Source organism: Dreissena polymorpha, chromosome 2 (genome assembly GCF_020536995.1).
Source record: "Dreissena polymorpha isolate Duluth1 chromosome 2, UMN_Dpol_1.0, whole genome shotgun sequence".
NCBI lineage: Eukaryota > Metazoa > Mollusca > Bivalvia > Myida > Dreissenidae > Dreissena > Dreissena polymorpha.
The window spans coordinates 30,893,682-30,911,070 of record NC_068356.1 but is presented as its reverse complement, the minus strand read 5'-3'; the positions used below and the strand labels follow the sequence as shown (position 1 = coordinate 30,911,070).

At 36.3% G+C, this 17,389-nt stretch overlaps 2 protein-coding genes across 3 annotated transcripts in view; one reads left to right on the top strand and one right to left on the bottom strand.

Annotated features, from left to right (window-relative positions):
* LOC127866459 (DNA polymerase delta subunit 2-like) overlaps window positions 1-4,901 on the bottom strand; it is a 43,376-nt gene extending 38,475 nt beyond the window's left edge. Inside the window, exon 1 of one of the 2 annotated variants that reach the window (XM_052406976.1) lies at window positions 4,549-4,901. In XM_052406976.1, the coding sequence (XP_052262936.1) occupies window positions 4,549-4,771 (223 nt within the window). In that variant the 5' untranslated portion in view covers window positions 4,772-4,901. The remainder of the gene's footprint in view (window positions 1-4,548) is intronic. The other variant, XM_052406977.1, reaches the window with a different exon arrangement.
* Window positions 4,902-12,625: 7,724 nt separating this feature from the next.
* The window catches only part of LOC127866457 (protein bicaudal C homolog 1-A-like), a 72,532-nt gene continuing 67,768 nt past the window's right edge, over window positions 12,626-17,389 (top strand). The window contains exon 1 of the mRNA XM_052406975.1: window positions 12,626-12,851. Coding sequence (XP_052262935.1) covers window positions 12,671-12,851 — 181 coding nt within the window. The 5' untranslated portion in view covers window positions 12,626-12,670. The remainder of the gene's footprint in view (window positions 12,852-17,389) is intronic.

Here is a 17,389-nt window from a genome sequence, read left to right as displayed (position 1 = left end):
GCTGAGAAATAACCCAGACAAAAATTGTGCACGGACGGACAGACGCACACACGGACAGACGAAGCAGCGACTATATGCTCCCCCCAAAATAAATTTTGAGGGAGCATAAAAATGAATGGACCAGAGGGAAACTCACACTTCATCTGTAAGTAATGTAGGTAGACTCACATACTTCATCTGTAAGTAATGTAGGTAGACTCACATACCAAACTCACACTTCATCTGTATGTAATGTAGGTAGACTCACATACCAAACTCACACTTCATCTGTAAGTAATGTAGGTAGACTCACATACCAAACTCACACTTCATCTGTAAGTAATGTAGGTAGACTCACACTCACACTTCATCTGTAAGTAATGTAGGTAGACTCACACTCACACTTCATCTGTAAGTAATGTAGGTAGACTCACACTCACACTTCATCTGTAAGTAATGTAGGTAGACTCACACTCACACTTCATCTGTAAGTAATGTAGGTAGACTCACACTCACACTTCATCTGTAAGTAATGTAGGTAGACTCACACTCACACTTCATCTGTAAGTAATGTAGGTAGACTCACACTCACACTTCATCTGTAAGTAATGTAGGTAGACTCACACTCACACTTCATCTGTAAGTAATGTAGGTAGACTCACACTCACACTTCATCTGTAAGTAATGTAGGTAGACTCACACTTCATCTGTAAGTAATGTAGGTAGACTCACACTCACACTTCATCTGTAAGTAATGTAGGTAGACTCACACTCACACTTCATCTGTAAGTAATGTAGGTAGACTCACACTCACACTTCATCTGTAAGTAATGTAGGTAGACTCACACTCACACTTCATCTGTAAGTAATGTAGGTAGACTCACACTCACACTTCATCTGTAAGTAATGTAGGTAGACTCACACTCACACTTCATCTGTAAGTAATGTAGGTAGACTCACACTCACACTTCATCTGTAAGTAATGTAGGTAGACTCACACTTCATCTGTAAGTAATGTAGGTAGACTCACACTCACACTTCATCTGTAAGTAATGTAGGTAGACTCACACTCACACTTCATCTGTAAGTAATGTAGGTAGACTCACACTCACACTTCATCTGTAAGTAATGTAGGTAGACTCACACTTCATCTGTAAGTAATGTAGGTAGACTCACACTCACACTTCATCTGTAAGTAATGTAGGTAGACTCACACTCACACTTCATCTGTAAGTAATGTAGGTAGACTCACACTCACACTTCATCTGTAAGTAATGTAGGTAGACTTACATACCAAAAATCATCAGCTCAATAACTAAATGCATTGCGTAAAAAAACTCTGTAAAATGGATTTAATTGAGAACATTTCTAAGCCCAGGGCCCATAACTTCGGCAAAAATACATGGACCAGAACAAATTTCACACTTCATCTGTTTGTCATGTATGTAGACTAACACACCAAAAATCTATTAATAGAAGCTTCTCCCTTAGATTATATCCGTGTAAAAAAGATCACTTCCCTTGTGAAAAATAGACATTGCACCTTCTTACTAAAAATTATCTCACTTTAAAATTTAATACCTCCCTTTTCAAAAATTTAGATCAGTCAAGGCCTATATCTTTTACAAAAATCAACGGACAGGAAAAAAAATCACACTTCATATGAAGGTCATGTAGTTAAGACTCACATACCAAAACTCTGCTCAATATCTTACAGATTTGTGTAAAAGTAAACTCCGAAAAAACATTATTATAGAGAAATTTCTGTATCCACTTTTGTCTTAACTCTCCATGCCTTTTATTTTCTATTAATAGAAGCTCCTCCATAGGATTATATTCCTTTCAAAAATATTGCTTCCCTTGTAAAAAATAGACATTGTACCTGCCAAATGAAAATTATCTCCCTTTAAAGCTAATGACAACTATGATAACGTGTTAAATTATGTTGCCATACCACATCTAGCATTGAAAGTTTGGCTATTGCTCAAAGGAACACTGATTTATTATGGGTTAACTTTAACTAAAGTGTGATCTAATGAACGTTTCCACTGAAGGGATCAATACCTAGACCTCCCAGTTGCTAAACAGGCACCATATCCACTATGCCACAGCAACCAAACCATCTTAGAATTCTAGCGGCTATAAAAGCACACAATTATAAAATATTAGATCTAAAAGCTTGGCAGATGTACAATCAAGCAAATTTGTTACAGGTTTTATTTTTTTGGATTCATAACTTTTTTATTGATTCAATTATAATGTTTAATACACAAATTTTATTTCAATACATGGCTGTCAAATAAGCTTTTGCCTGTAAATAAGGTAGCACCTATTATTAGCATGTGTATCTGTAGTATCAGCCCTCTTAATGAAAACATCTAAATATTTTAAGTGAAGATTAAAAAAAAACATGTTTAATACATCAATCTATAGTTTAATGTGTTTTTTTAGACATAACAACAAAAACTGCATTAAAATCGGTAATATTGGCGAGATTAAGCTCCATGTAGTAATCAGTAACATGCACACTGTTTCTCATAATATTGGCCCTTCTGATTGGTTGCTAATGTTTGTTAGTATGTGCTCGTTCTTCTTCTATAGTTTCTTAATGGAGAAACCAAACTCTGTTCATGTTTCTATTAATTTATAATTCACGTGAACTTTGACCCTCCCCAGGTGCTTAGGCAGTGCTCCAGCTAAGCCTAAATGGAAGGGCCCTGCGCCCTGCCTTCCCGAAGCCCCGCCCTGCCCTTCTATTATGTAAAAAAATAAATAATAATTTAAGACATTATTATTTATAAATCTCTTATTACAATGTAATAAATATATTCCTCATTGTAGAAATTTTATTCGCATGGTTTAATAATAATCGCAATAATATATTCTAACAAATTTTAACATCAAAATAAATATGCAACAGGGAGCATTCCAGATACCAACGCGCACTCTAAAGTGCTCTTTTGACAAAAAATTATGCGCATTGAAAGTGCCCTTTTAAAAAAACAGCCCCCCCCCCCTGCCCTTTTTAAAACTTAGCTGGAGCACTGCTTAAGGCAATTATATGCGGTGTGGGTCACAAATCAGTGCGGGCAATTGCTATGCTCAGGAAGAGGCGGGTAATCTGGACCCAAAACGCTGGAAGTATTAATTAGACGGCCCTTAAGTGACAATGAGTTGGACTGTTGAAAATCTGAGGTTTGTAGGGCAGGCCCTGGCCAGAGAAATACATTGAGGGTGAGCCTCCGTGTAACTTTAGCACTCCGTACCTAGCCTAGGACCCCGGGGCTCAGGACTTGTTAAAGGCCGAGCTGCCTCCCAGATATCCGAGCTAAATCAAGGCAGATATCACTGCATTCTGGGAGGAGCTCCAGGTGAGAATGACGGAACCTTTAACCCTGATTATGAAACCATTGGCCCCCCAGTGTCTGCTGGCACAATTGGACCCTGTGGTTGCGAAATGGCCTGCCAAAACCATTTAATCTAGTATCAAATGGTCCTCCTGCTCTGATTAGTCTACCAGTTCCCATTAACGTTCCTGGACCTAGCAAACCTCCTGTTCTAAGTAACCCTTTTGACCAAAGTATTCCCTCGACTCAGAAAGATCGAGATGTTTTGACAGGCTGCCCAAGAGCCTGCTATATGATGGGCAGAGCAATTGGTTTGTATTTCAGAGCAGGTTTGAGTGCTACGCCAGGATGCAAAACTGGTCTGACACAGAAAGCGCTGATTGCCTAGGCTGGTCTTTGGCAGGTAAGGCGGTCGCTTTTTATGCAGTACTGACTAAGGGGAGGGGAACGGTGCCTAGCCCTAACACTTAGAGCTTATGCAGCGGCTGCAGTAGCACTTTGGTGCCAATGAACTACCCGCATCCACGCAGGGCCATTACCAGGTTGTCCGACAGTAGGAGAGTCCCTAGAAGATTGGTCAGATCAGGTACTAACGCTGGCCAAAAAAGCGTTTAGATATCTGCCCCCAGCGTACGCCACCAAGCAGGCGGTGGCAAGGTTCTGTCACGGGCTATTGGACAGAGAGACGGTGAGAGCACAGGAGACCATGGGTGTGGATGAGTTGATGAATGAAAAGTGGGAGGAGTGTAGTTCTGGTGCTCAGCCTACGAAAGACGCACATATATTATGATGGGGAACCCGTGAACAGTCAGCAGCAAGCTTACTGCTAGCTCGAGTTTGTACGCTCTCTTCTTGCACGGGCGGTTGACGTGAGTAATGTGTTTGCCTGAGGTGAGTATTACCTAGAGGAATTGCGAGCCTGTGACTGTGTATGTTAGCCTGTGACTGTGTGATAATACGTGTTTCTCTGGAGAGGTATTCCCAGAAGGTATAATTGCAATTCAGTGATGTGTACCCGATGAGTTTAACTGACAAGCCGACGCGTTTCCCTCGAGAACACCGAGGACGATTGCTGCCATCCTGATAAGAAATTCAGCCATTGTTTATGTGAGTATTTTATTTAGTATCATTGCAAGTAGTTTCAGACGAAACCCACGAAGAGCTAACCGTGAAATACACCACATTATTCTTTCATTATTCAAAGAATTCATCAAACAATTACCCCATTTCTGTTTTGCTGCACTTTCTAAGCATGTACGCATCGTTATCAATCGTTCAGAGTACAGATGTGCATACTGCCTCTGAAAGTTTCTGTCTTTCAAGCGAAATTTATCACAGCAATGTTTAATTTTACAAGATATTCTTTTAAACGTATTATCATCTCCTACTGGCTCTGACAACAGAGCGTCCGGATTAGAGGTAATAGGTTTAGTACAATACTCCATTGCTCTGCAATGTTTTTAATGCCACAGTTTTATTTTTTTTAGTTTATTTAACAAAATGCTGGATCTTTTTACTATTTTCAGGAAACGATTCCCGCCATGTTTTAATTCTCCTCGATGAAGAGTAATATATCTATTGAGCGAAAAGTAAAATTTCGGAGACAAAGATATAAGGGATAATCTCAATGTTATATCTTATCGGTCTCAGGTCGTTTCGCCCTAAAACCGCAGTGTAAGAGAGTGTTATTTATGAAGCTTTTTCCTCTCCCTTTATGGTCATTTTATGTGAATAACGATAGTCTGATTGCTAAAATACTTACATAATTATTTGTTACATACTAGTCATTGAAATAAACATCGGTAGATGATTTCTATTTTAAAAAGATTATAGTGTTATGGATTTTTTCTTTTTGTTTGGTGTGGATATTACACACGTGTGTATGGTTTATAGACATTGACCAGATGCAACGTGGCGAAAATATCTAAACGGAGTTTTTATTTCAGTAGTAAAAAGCGAATGGCTAAACAATCACTACTTCATATCCTGAGATTTTAAGTCAACAGAAGACATAGGATGGGTGTTCTATGATTGGGCTCCATGTGTCATTTTTAGCTCGACTATTATTTATGAAATATATATATAGTTGAGCTATCCTAGTCACCCCGGCGTCTGCGTCTTCGTCTGCGTCTGCGTGCAAATGTAAGTTTTTGTACTACCCCAAATATTTTCTTTGTCCCTTGACATATTGCTTTCATATTTTGCATACGTGTTTACCAACATGACCCCAACCTATAAACAAGAGCAGACAACTCTATCAAGCATTTTGTCATAATTATGGCCCCTTTTCCACTTAGAATATGCAGCAAATGTTAAAGTTTTCGTACTACCCCATTTATTTGCATTGTCCCTTGACATATTGCTTTTATATTTTGCATACTTGTTTACCAACATCACCCCAACCTATAAACAAGAGCAGACAACTCTATCAAGCATTTTGCCATAATTATTGCCCCTTTTATACTTAGAATATGCATATTATTGATAAATCTATGTTCAAGTTTTCATACTTTCCCAAAAATTTCCTATATCCTTTGACATATTGCTTTTATATGTTGCATACTTGTTTACCAACATGACCCCAACCTATAAACAAGAGCAGACCACTGTATCAAGCATCTTGACATAATTATGGCCCCTTTTACACTTAGATAATTGAACCTTTTGCTTAAACTGCCATAACTTCTTTATTTATAATCACATTTTATTATTACTTTTACAAAACAACACTCACCTGAATACCACAATGGATTCCACCCAAACAATACACCACGCCCCTTCCAGAATCCCTCCCCCCATTTCCCCCACCCCCCCCCCTCAATTTTTTTTAAACATCGTCTAATAAATTACCACACCCCACATTATACCCCCCTCTCAACCCCATCCCCCCTACCCCCACCCCCCCCCCATTTTTTTAAACATCGTCTAATAAATTACCACACCCCACATTATACCCCCTCTCAACCCAACCCCCCTACCCCCCCCCGATAATTTTTTTAAAACATCATCTAATAAATTACCACACCCCACATTATACCCCCCTCTCACCCCCCACTCCCTTACCCCCCACCCCCGATTTTTTTAAACATCATCTAATAAATGACCACACCCCCTCTCAACCCCCATACCATCCCTACCCCCCCCCCTACCCTCCTAACCCCCCCTACCCCCATCTACCCCCATTTTTTTTTTTTTTCATTTTTTTTTTATTTTTGAAAGATCGTCTAATAAATTATTGAATATGAACAATTTCCCCATGATGGCTTACGTTATACAGTCAAGCACTCGAATAGTCGAGCGCGCTGTCCTCTTGTTAAAAGTATATGCATCTCACTTGCAGTTGGACCATTAGTATGGCAATACTTTAAAATCTGTGTGTACTATGTACCAAAATATATAACGGATTTTGGACTTTGGTATTTTATATTCTGGGAGTCGGAAATATTTACAGCTGCACATAGCAAACTTGGAAAACGTTTTCACGCTTTAAGTTTAATGTTGAGATGGGAAGCGTTTCTTGCTTGGCATGAAAACTTTCGCACCGGTTTGTTTCTAATAACTCCCTGCCAAAAGGTTATTTAGTCAATGAGGACTTATCGGCGACCGCGATTCCAACAAATATTTGATAAAATAAAAACAAGACAGAGAAACGGGCGGAAATGTGTTGCAGCCAGTAGTCATTATTTTTTTATCACACGTAAACCAAAGCATAAGTCAAAATATCACTTGTATGGTGGGCAATAAACAAAAAACACTCTTTGATCCAATCCAAACTTTTTTCGGCTGACAGGTATATTACGAGTCTTAATTCATTTTTTGGCTAAACAAACAATGTCGGTACGTAGGGACTTAAGTACGTAACTGCAAGTATAGGCACAAAGTCCTTAAATAAACTATACTTCCCCATAGATGATATAAAATGCACGTGGTGACAAAGAAATTTATGACGTAGGTTTTAACGCTTGTACATAGAATGTGAACCCAATTCAAATTAAATGTTACATTTCAGATGTTGTTATTGTTAATAAAGTTCGTGAACAAAAAACATAAATTTCGATGAATGAAAAAAATAAAATAAATATAGAACATACAGATGTTCGCGATTTCGGCGATTTTAATGTTTTGGGTGTCAAACATTTCATCTGCAATTTTCTATTCTGACTTGCATTCCAATCGAAACGCTCCTTTAAAAAAATCAACGCATGTGTTCACTAGAGGAACGGTTGAAACTAAATGTTTTCAACGGCACTTCTAACGCAACACTTAAAACATTGCAATTTCTCAAATTTATGTTTGAGTAACAATTTTTAATAATGTGCATTTAAATCATTCATCCACGACGTTCCGACACTTCTGGATCACGTGGTATCCTCGTGCTTATCGTGAAAACGGTAATATGCGAACAATCTTGACATTTTTTTACAACATAAGACCGAAAAAAACAAAAAATACATTTGTTGTCATATTTGAATGAAAAACCGTGTGTGCGCAATAAAACAACTGAGTACAGGTCGAATACAAAAAGGTCGCCGTTTTGTAGTGAATATGGTGCACGTCAAGCAGCCGGGAGGTAACGGTTTCGATCCCCTCTGGGCGCGTTCATTCGATCTTCCCCAAAGACACCAAGTACTGGTTATAGTCTCAGGAAATGGAACCGAGAGAGTTTCAATAAGTTTAATCCTTCCGATTCAATCGAGCTGAACATAAAATGGTTTAAACTAAAAGCAGCTATGTAGTTGAACACAAGCACGTTACCACACGTATGTTATATGTATAACACAAGTATCGCATCCCACATAGCTATGTAGTTGAACACAAGCACGTTACCGCACGTATGATGTATGTATAACACATGTATCGCATCCCACATAGCTATGTAGTTGAACACAAGCACGTTACCGCACGTATGTTATATGTATAACACAAGTATCGCATCCCACATAGCTATGTAGTTGAACACAAGCACGTTACCGCACGTATGATGTATGTATAACACATGTATCGCATCCCACATAGCTATGTAGTTGAACACAAGCACGTTACCGCACGTATGTTATATGTATAACACAAGTATCGCATCCCACATAGCTATGTAGTTGAACACAAGCACGTTACCACACGTATGTTATATGTATAACACAAGTATCGCATCCCACATAGCAACTATTGGCTCTGCTATGTTGTATGTATAACACAAGTATCGCATCCCACATAGCAACTATTTGCTCTGCTATCCGCACGTATGTTATATGTATAACACATGTATCACATCCCACATAGCAACTATTTGCTCTGTTATAAACATTACCACAGCCAACGTTGTGACGAGTTGAACATTGGTGTACCGGAATGACCTTCAATCATTGATAGCCTATGGAAACTTGAAAGGAGCCGTATTCGGGAACGGATCAATATTCCATCGGTATTCAGCTGATATTATGGGCACTCGAAGAGATATATTTATCAATCTGTCACCAGAGAAATAAGTTGACATCAAAAATCATGAGCAACTAAAATGGATACGTATTAAGGGCATATTCGATAGCTTGATTACATAGTTTCGACTGTGTTATTTTGTGACCTTTCATTTTTTTTTATTTAACTCGTTCACCGGTAATGCTTATTCGTAGATCAAGTAAAATTTATGGGATATATTATTACATGATTTTTTTTAATATTATATATTTTACGAAATCCCATTGGGTAATAATTGAAAGAGAACTGTTGCATTAAGGGTCGAGTTTGTGTGTCGAGACAGGGGCATTGATACATCAATATCAGCAACACGAACAATTGTTGTTTAGTTCGCTTGAAAATGGCGAGTCAAGAAGAAACTTCGACATCAATAGCAAAAAGATGCGTTTCGATGGCAATTTTCTCATTTTTACATGAAGTTTAAAAATTACTATAATTATAATTACAATTATCGAAGTTTTTTCCGAATATATATTTGCATCTCGCCTTACGCAAATTAACCTCATATGTCGGAAAAAAGAATTTGAAATCCTTATACTTCTATTAATTAATTTATGTATTTAAACTACCAATGAAGACATACTTAAAACTTAAGCGTGTAACTCTAATTAATCGCATGCGGGAACGATGTATTTGCTTAGAAGATACATTTTGACATAGGTTTTTACAAGAAGGCAGACTTATCACACTTTCCCCGCGAGACCAGCGTTCTTCCGCTTCATACATTGTGTACCTACTAGTTTAGGAGAAAGATGCAATCTATAGCCCCGTCGCAACGAACTCGCGTTCATATTGCGTGCATACGTCTGTAGGATAGCCAAAGACGCCATGGGTCACCGTGTGAACGTATAACGCCATGAACACAAAATGTGGCCACCAAACGGGACTCTTTTGCTTCAAAGTAAACTCAGAGGTTCTGTGGTCTTAGGCAACCTGGCTAGAACGCCGTAGGATCGCCCTGAGGACGCCATAAACGCGGCAGCTGTGTGAGAGAAACGTGAAGAACGTGAGGAGGACTCGGTACAGTCGTTCTAAAGTCGCGCTGGAGACTCAGAGAATTGGCTCATAGACTCCCGAAGAATTTACGGCGATCTTTCTGCGTTCCAAATACATATGTAGGGCTCATATTACGACAGCTTCGTGTTCTTGTCGCTCTAGTTTTCTAGTATTTATTATACACACGTACTCTATGCAAGACGTAACCGCAACATTTAAACATAATATCAAATGACATTATCGCTTTTCACCTAATCCCGAGTTCAGATCCCACTCCTGGCGCACAGGCGGTTAGCGTGTGGGTATGATATTAATTCGTGAAAACATCATTTTGAATGAAAAATAATCAAATTATAACGAAATATAAACTTACCTGAAACAAAATAATTATCATATATATTCAACTCAATCAAAATGACCCGAAAACAGAATGCGTCGCTTTGAATAGCCATTACTTCATCAATTGTGTAGCGATTACCACGAACTTGGTCTTATTAAACGCAGAAATGAATGTCCTTTCTGGAAAGGTACATATCTTGCAATATTTTTACATTTGCTAGGTCAGATTTTAAGAAATAACACGATTCACTACTCGCGTGATCTAGTCTTAGATCGGGTCTGATCGATTACGCTAACCACCTGTGTCCTGGTGCACTTGGCTGGTGCCTTAATTAGTGGTCACAATACCGGACAGGTGCGTTGTCATTGGGTTGCCTCTGCCTCACTCTATCATAACAATACTACAGCGAAAATGTAAAACATTTCAGTAAAACAGAAATAGCTGAACATAATTAGTATCAATTTTCGTCAGTCTAGTAAGTCAATTATATATGAAAGCCGGTGCACGCTCCGTGTCCCTCCATAATGCAGCCTCAGGCACAAAAGCACCTCATAAACTTGAAACACACTCACCCACGTGCACGCACTTACACCCACAACTACAGCCCACAGGTGGTTAGCGTGTGGCTATGATATTAATTAGTGAAAACATCATTTTGAATGATAAATAATCATATTATAACGAAAAATTAACTTTTCTGAAAAAAAATATTTCACTATCAAATATATATATAACAAGGTATGCAACTCAAAATCAGCCCAAAACGGGGTGCATCGCTTTGAACAGCCATATCTTTATCAATTTTGCAGCGATGTTCACGATTTTGGTCTTATTCAACGCAGAAATGAATTTCCTTTCTGGAAATGTATATGTCTTGCAATATTTTTACAAATGCTGGGTCAACTTTTAAGAAATAACACGATACACAACACGCATGACCCAGTTGACAGTGATCATGCTGTCTTTAAGACTGAAATCTTCACGGAGTAAAGGGCAACTTCCCTATAAAGTTCATGTAGTTCGATACCATAATTCAATAAAACGTATGAAAAAACATTATTACCGTTCTTGTCGTAACATTCTGCATCAAGACTAACTGTCCAGCGCCGTTTGAAACCTTTGTTTACATACATTTCAACTAACTGACATTTTAAACATACGAGTGATTTCATTGGTCCAATGCGGAGGTGTGTCTTTACAACTGGAGATTTCATTCATAAAGAATACATGATCACTGTCAACTGGGTCATGCGTGTTGTGTATCGTGTTATTTCTTAAAAGTTGACCCAGCATTTGTAAAAATATTGCAAGACATATACATTTCCAGAAAGGAAATTCATTTCTGCGTTGAATAAGACCGAGATCGTGAAAATCGCTGAAAAATTGATGAAGATATGGCTGTTCAAAGCGATGCACCCCGTTTTGGGCTGATCTTGAGTTGCATACCTTGTTATATATATATTTGATAGTGAAATATTTTTTTTCAGAAAAGTTAATTTTTCGTTATAATATGATTATTTATCATTCAAAATGATGTTTTCACTAATTAATATCATAGCCACACGCTAACCACCTGTGCTACAGCCCATTGGGTCATTGTCGACCTGACATGGCTTCAAGTCGATTTATGTCACTCTGGTGTGACTTCAAGCCGCCCGGGTGACTAGAATCGGCTTAAAGTCACCCAAGGGTGACATGAATCGGCTTCTAGTGACCCCATGGTGACTTCAAGCCATTTCAGGTCGACAATGACCCAATGAGCACAACTACACCTATATTCCTATATTTGCAAACTAAATATACAGTTTACACGTTTGACATAAATCTAATACTTTATTTTTACTAGTAGTGTTGTTTAATATAAATGACAAAAGTCATTTTATTAATGTGTATGCATAAGAACGTAACCCAGTGCATATCTGCAATGCTATGATATTTCAGTTTTAAGAGACTGCAAGCAGTAGTGCTATTTTTATGTGGATGGAATATTTATTACGTAATTGTTTCGACTAATTTCTGTATATTCCCTCGTAACTTTATAAATTAATAATATTTTATATTGTTTGGGCATTTTAAATTAAAATCGCGTTGGTTGTTTATTTTTTCTATCATTTCTGTGGTAAATAAGTGGTTCGGCTGGGTTTTAAATCGGTTTGATTCACCTTTTTTGTTGATAGTTGCTTTACGTTGTATTATATATTTGTGGATAATAACAATGCTTTCTCTTAAGATATATCCAGATATTTTCTGGAGTTGTTTGCTGAATAAGAGGTAACACATTTACTGTGAATATAAAAAAAGCTTTTCAATGTAGCGTCAAGTGTGAACGTTCTAAGAAAAGTTTGAATAAACCATTAACTATGGATACTACCGGGTATATGTGGATGGGCTGAGGTGCTTAAGTTAACGAAATCGACATATCTTTTGATTCAACTTAGTACAATGTAACCGCCTTTTGACAAGACAAATTCATTTTGACACGACCCCTCACCAATTCTACTTCGCCTCAATTTAGACTGACAACAAGTATGCAATGGCTGACAGTTTACAAAGTCGCCGAGCTGAAATGAAAGACTCGGCCTCTGTTAGTGAAACTGGATCGGATAAAGGTGACATTTCTCAGGAAAATAAGGATGAATCACAAGAAAATGACCTTGGATATGTGGAAGAAAGATTTCGCGTTGACCGAAAGAAATTGGAACAAATGTTACAAGGTAATGTTTTCCTATGTAGTATCCACATTGTTTGTTACAGACTTAATGGTCTTAAATACGTTTTGTGCAAGTATAACAAAAGCTTTATGTATATTTTTTATGTTTGTGACATTTTATAGTTATTTATTAAATAACTGTTTTTTAATGTGTTTTTGTCCATTGAAAATAGTTTGAAATGAAATTGACAATATGACTAAAAAAATGGTAACGAAATTGTTGGGTAAAGGTATGACAGACACCCATATGATATGATGTGGTTTAACTGGATGGATGTTATATGTCCACTTTAGATGAATCAAATAATTATTGACATTAAGTAAAGCCATGCAGAAAACTTGAAAATCCTACCTTTTTTCCAGATATGTCATTGTTAAAACATGTGTACTATCTCAGCATTGTTCCATGGACTGATAATAAGTATGAAAATAAATCCACTAGCATATTGTCAATACTTTTGTATATAGTTTTTTTTATATGATGCCATTACACAGCTTCCATTTCTTTGTTTAAGTTTCATAAATGCAAAACACCTGAATTTAAAAAAATGAGAATGGTAACAGAGCTTTATACCTCACACTCATTGTTGATTTCGTTGTCAAACTTATGTTCATTACATAATAAGCTTGGTCAAGTGTGCCATTTACACAGGATGTTTCAATAGAAATCTATTTACATAAAAAAATAGATGACTGTCGAAGAAATTTAACCTTTGAAGTATTCAGTTACATTAAATGTATTCTCATCAGGTTTTGTTAATAAATTCACACATTGAATTAATATTTAATTTACTAAGATCAATATCTAAAAATCGATATTAGAAACAACCAATTTGTTCTCAGTTATAACTGTTTCATCAACAGTCTCAGAAGCTTAATGATAGTATTGTTATGGTGAATATAATTGAGCCGTACTCTGTGAAAAGGGGGTTTAATGCATGTGCGTAAAGTGTTGTCCAAGATTAGCCTGTACAGTCCGCACTGGCTTTTCAGGGATTACACTTTCCACCTAAACTTGATTTTTGCTTAGAAGAGACTTTCTTGAAACGAAAAATATCATAAAAGCGGAAAGTGTCGTCCCTGATTATCTTGTACGGACTGCACAGGCTAATCTGGGACAACACTTAACGCACATGCATTAAACACCCTTTTCACAGAGTATGGCTCAATTTTTCTGTGATATTATAAACATGGGCATGCAGGTCAATGTCAGATTTACAAACGTGAAGTCTCTATAACCGTGACTGGCAGTGGAGTAAGATTATGGAACACTCCTTTTGCCAAACAGATATTGAGAGTTAAGTTGCTGAATTAGGAATGTTATCAATAAATCTGTAACTTCTTCATAGAATGGCAAAGTGCTTTCAATTTAGCAAGATTAGAAGGGGCATGTTGTTCCAATGATTTCATTTTTTCTACCAAGTGGTGATGAACTAACCAAAATTCATTGCATCAGCATCTGGATTTTGACTGGCTGCATGTAACCGTTGTACTAGCTACATTACATTATTTGTCTGTATTGAAACATGTGCATAATACTTTTCATGCATTGTATATCTGGAATTGAAATCCATTAAAATATCATAATATTTGAACCAATAAGCATAGAGCCCACCAAATATCATCAGTGATTTTTGATGCTTTTTTTTTGTTACAGCCTGTGCCATTTGGATTGGGAAAATAAGCGCGATAAACCATGAAATTGGGAAAAATAGCGCGATAAACCATGAAATTGGGAAACATTATAAATATGATTATAAGAACAGAATTAAAATTATTAAAGTATGTTTGACAGCATTTTTATATTATAAAGTGCTAATTTAATGTGTTCTTACAACGAAGACAATGTTAAGTTAATATCCTTCCACATGCATATTGAACTTGCAATAATATATATAGATTCTTAAATATACAATTTAATCATAACCTCTTCAACAGTAAGAATTTAATTCAGTATTTTTTTTTAATTAAATATCATATGTTGAAAACATTAACAAATATTAAAAAAAACAACGCTTTAGTGGTCTTGCTATGTCAATGATGTATTAAATGGAGTTAAAATAATTTATTTCATTTCTTTACCTTTCAACATCTTGCAATTGACATCCTCTGTTCAATGCTATTTCAGTAAACTGTAAAGCGTGACAAACATAATAAAGCAGAATATGCATATGAATCTGATTTTACACAGATCCACTAACATATAAATCATATCATGTATGTCTCTTTCCATTTTCGAACGATACTCATCTTAAATGCATTAACTTTGTGAGTACCGGTAGACTAACTCCAATTTCCCAACACTGATTTCCGTGATGCACATTCATTGTGATGATTTCTAATAAACATTTGTTGTTTTTATCTCAAACGTTGTAATTTGCGTTAATGGACACACACAATAAATTATTCCGTAATAACCATATGATATCCGTTGTTAATTTAAATGTTATTTATCATTTTCGCCGCTCATCGCAAATTTCTCGTCTGCTTGCCGCCATCTTGGATGTGTGTAAAAACAGGTGTTTACAATCGGGATACATCGACTTTCGTCGGTATCCTCTGCAATATAGACAGAGATGTGGATAGCAACGTAAAATCATATTCGGCTAAATTTGCGAACAATACGTAAGTCAGTTGTCGTTCAGCGACGACTCGACAAGCTCAATCAGCACTCGTTGGAAATTATTGCTAAATTACATTCTAGTCTTGTTGGCTTTGTTGGGAAAATTTTGTCTTTTTTTGGGAAATTTTAATCAAATTTTTGGGAAAAAACGTCATTTTTTGCAATTGGGAAGCAGCCGAATATCGGCTGTAACTTTGGGCAAAAAAAATCACTGATCATCCTATTATATATTTCAGGTTATCGATGTTTTGTCCGATATACGTTTAAGATTTTTTGCTAGAAGTCTTCATCCTTTTATGTTATGTAGGCATTTTGGCACTAAATTTATTCGCCAGTTTGTTTGCCTATTTGATTTGTATACTTGTACAAATACCGGGCTAGTAAATGTTTAACTTTAACATGTTGTAAGCAATTAAACGTTGTTGCATTACTACAATTATTTTATCAATTGTTGGTAAAAAAAATACCTGGTGATATACAGCGTTGATTGTGGTTGGTGTTGGTGAAAGATAAAGAATAACATCAATTAGACCAAAGTTAGCGAATGTCTTTTTCTTTGCAGTTCTAAGCACAAATCAATTGAGGGGTGTTGCGCGAGATTTCGTGGCTTATTGTGCATCATTATTATTGATCATTTTAATTCATTTATCTATAGAGACAGAACAGAAATACAAAAGAAGAATGTAAATGATAACACATAATTCAATTGGCCACACACAAATTATTGGTACATATTTTAAATATTTATACACGCACTCTTCAAACAGATCTGTTTAAGTGGATTGTCAGACATTGTTATTTGATTCGATTATAAATAATGTTGGGAATCATCATGCTAATGCTTAACAAAATTGTCAATATAGTGGAATAATTTTTATAAAATTAATGAAAAAGAGTATATCATTGAATTTTAAAACACTTTCAGAATCTACTATTGACAAACCATAATTATATCGCCAAATATCATAATTTTAAGATATTTCTTGTCAAAATAAAATTAAAAGTTCACCTAGTTAATGCGATAGCGTTTATGTAACGATTCTTTTACTGACTGCAAACAGACCCTTATACCTTGCAGGATGGATTTATGCAATGCTTTAAAGTTAGGTCACAATTCCACTGCTGGAACGTCAGCTTGATTAGAACTTAATACTTTTACGTGTTAAACTATCAATTTCCAAAACAATTTAAAATATTTTGATCAAAATGAATATTAGGATATTGAACAACACTACTTTTATGATCTAAAATATACAAATGCAATATGGTAGCAATTACCAAATACAAGAACATATCCTTTAAGTACAAATGCTCTGGTGCTCTGGGCCCACACAAACAGTATTGATGTCAAGAGTTGATTGGGAAACTGTTCTATCTCTCCAGCCTTTTCATTAGAGATAAAATTGTTTTATGCTGAACAGGCAGTAAACATAGTGGCAAAACACACTGTAGTATCCCTTTTCATATCCCATACTTCACAAAATAGACAGTCTATTACTGATTTACCTATTAATGTAAATGTGATAATTGTTTGTAGATTTTTTCTGGCCTACTTGCCTCATTGGACACTTTCAAAGGTCAGCTAAGGTGAAAAGCTGGGTTAAACATGAAAAACATGACTCAGAATAAGAGATCTCTCTGCACTAAGTTGCTGCTGTTTTTAGCTTGTTGCATTGAGCTGATAATTGCACCCAGTGAGTTTGTGAAAATCCAATCCCTAATTAAATGTCTGTGAAAAGTTTTAGTGCATTTTTTCCTATGCCTGAAACATAATTCGTTTAACTGCAAGCAACAGCCACTACCAAATTATTGATCATTTTGAAATTCTTGCAATCATTTACAAACTTCAAATATTTGAAAATAATTGGTTTCAAATTTGGTAATGAAGTTAAAACTAACAAGAAATGCTCTTAATTTCT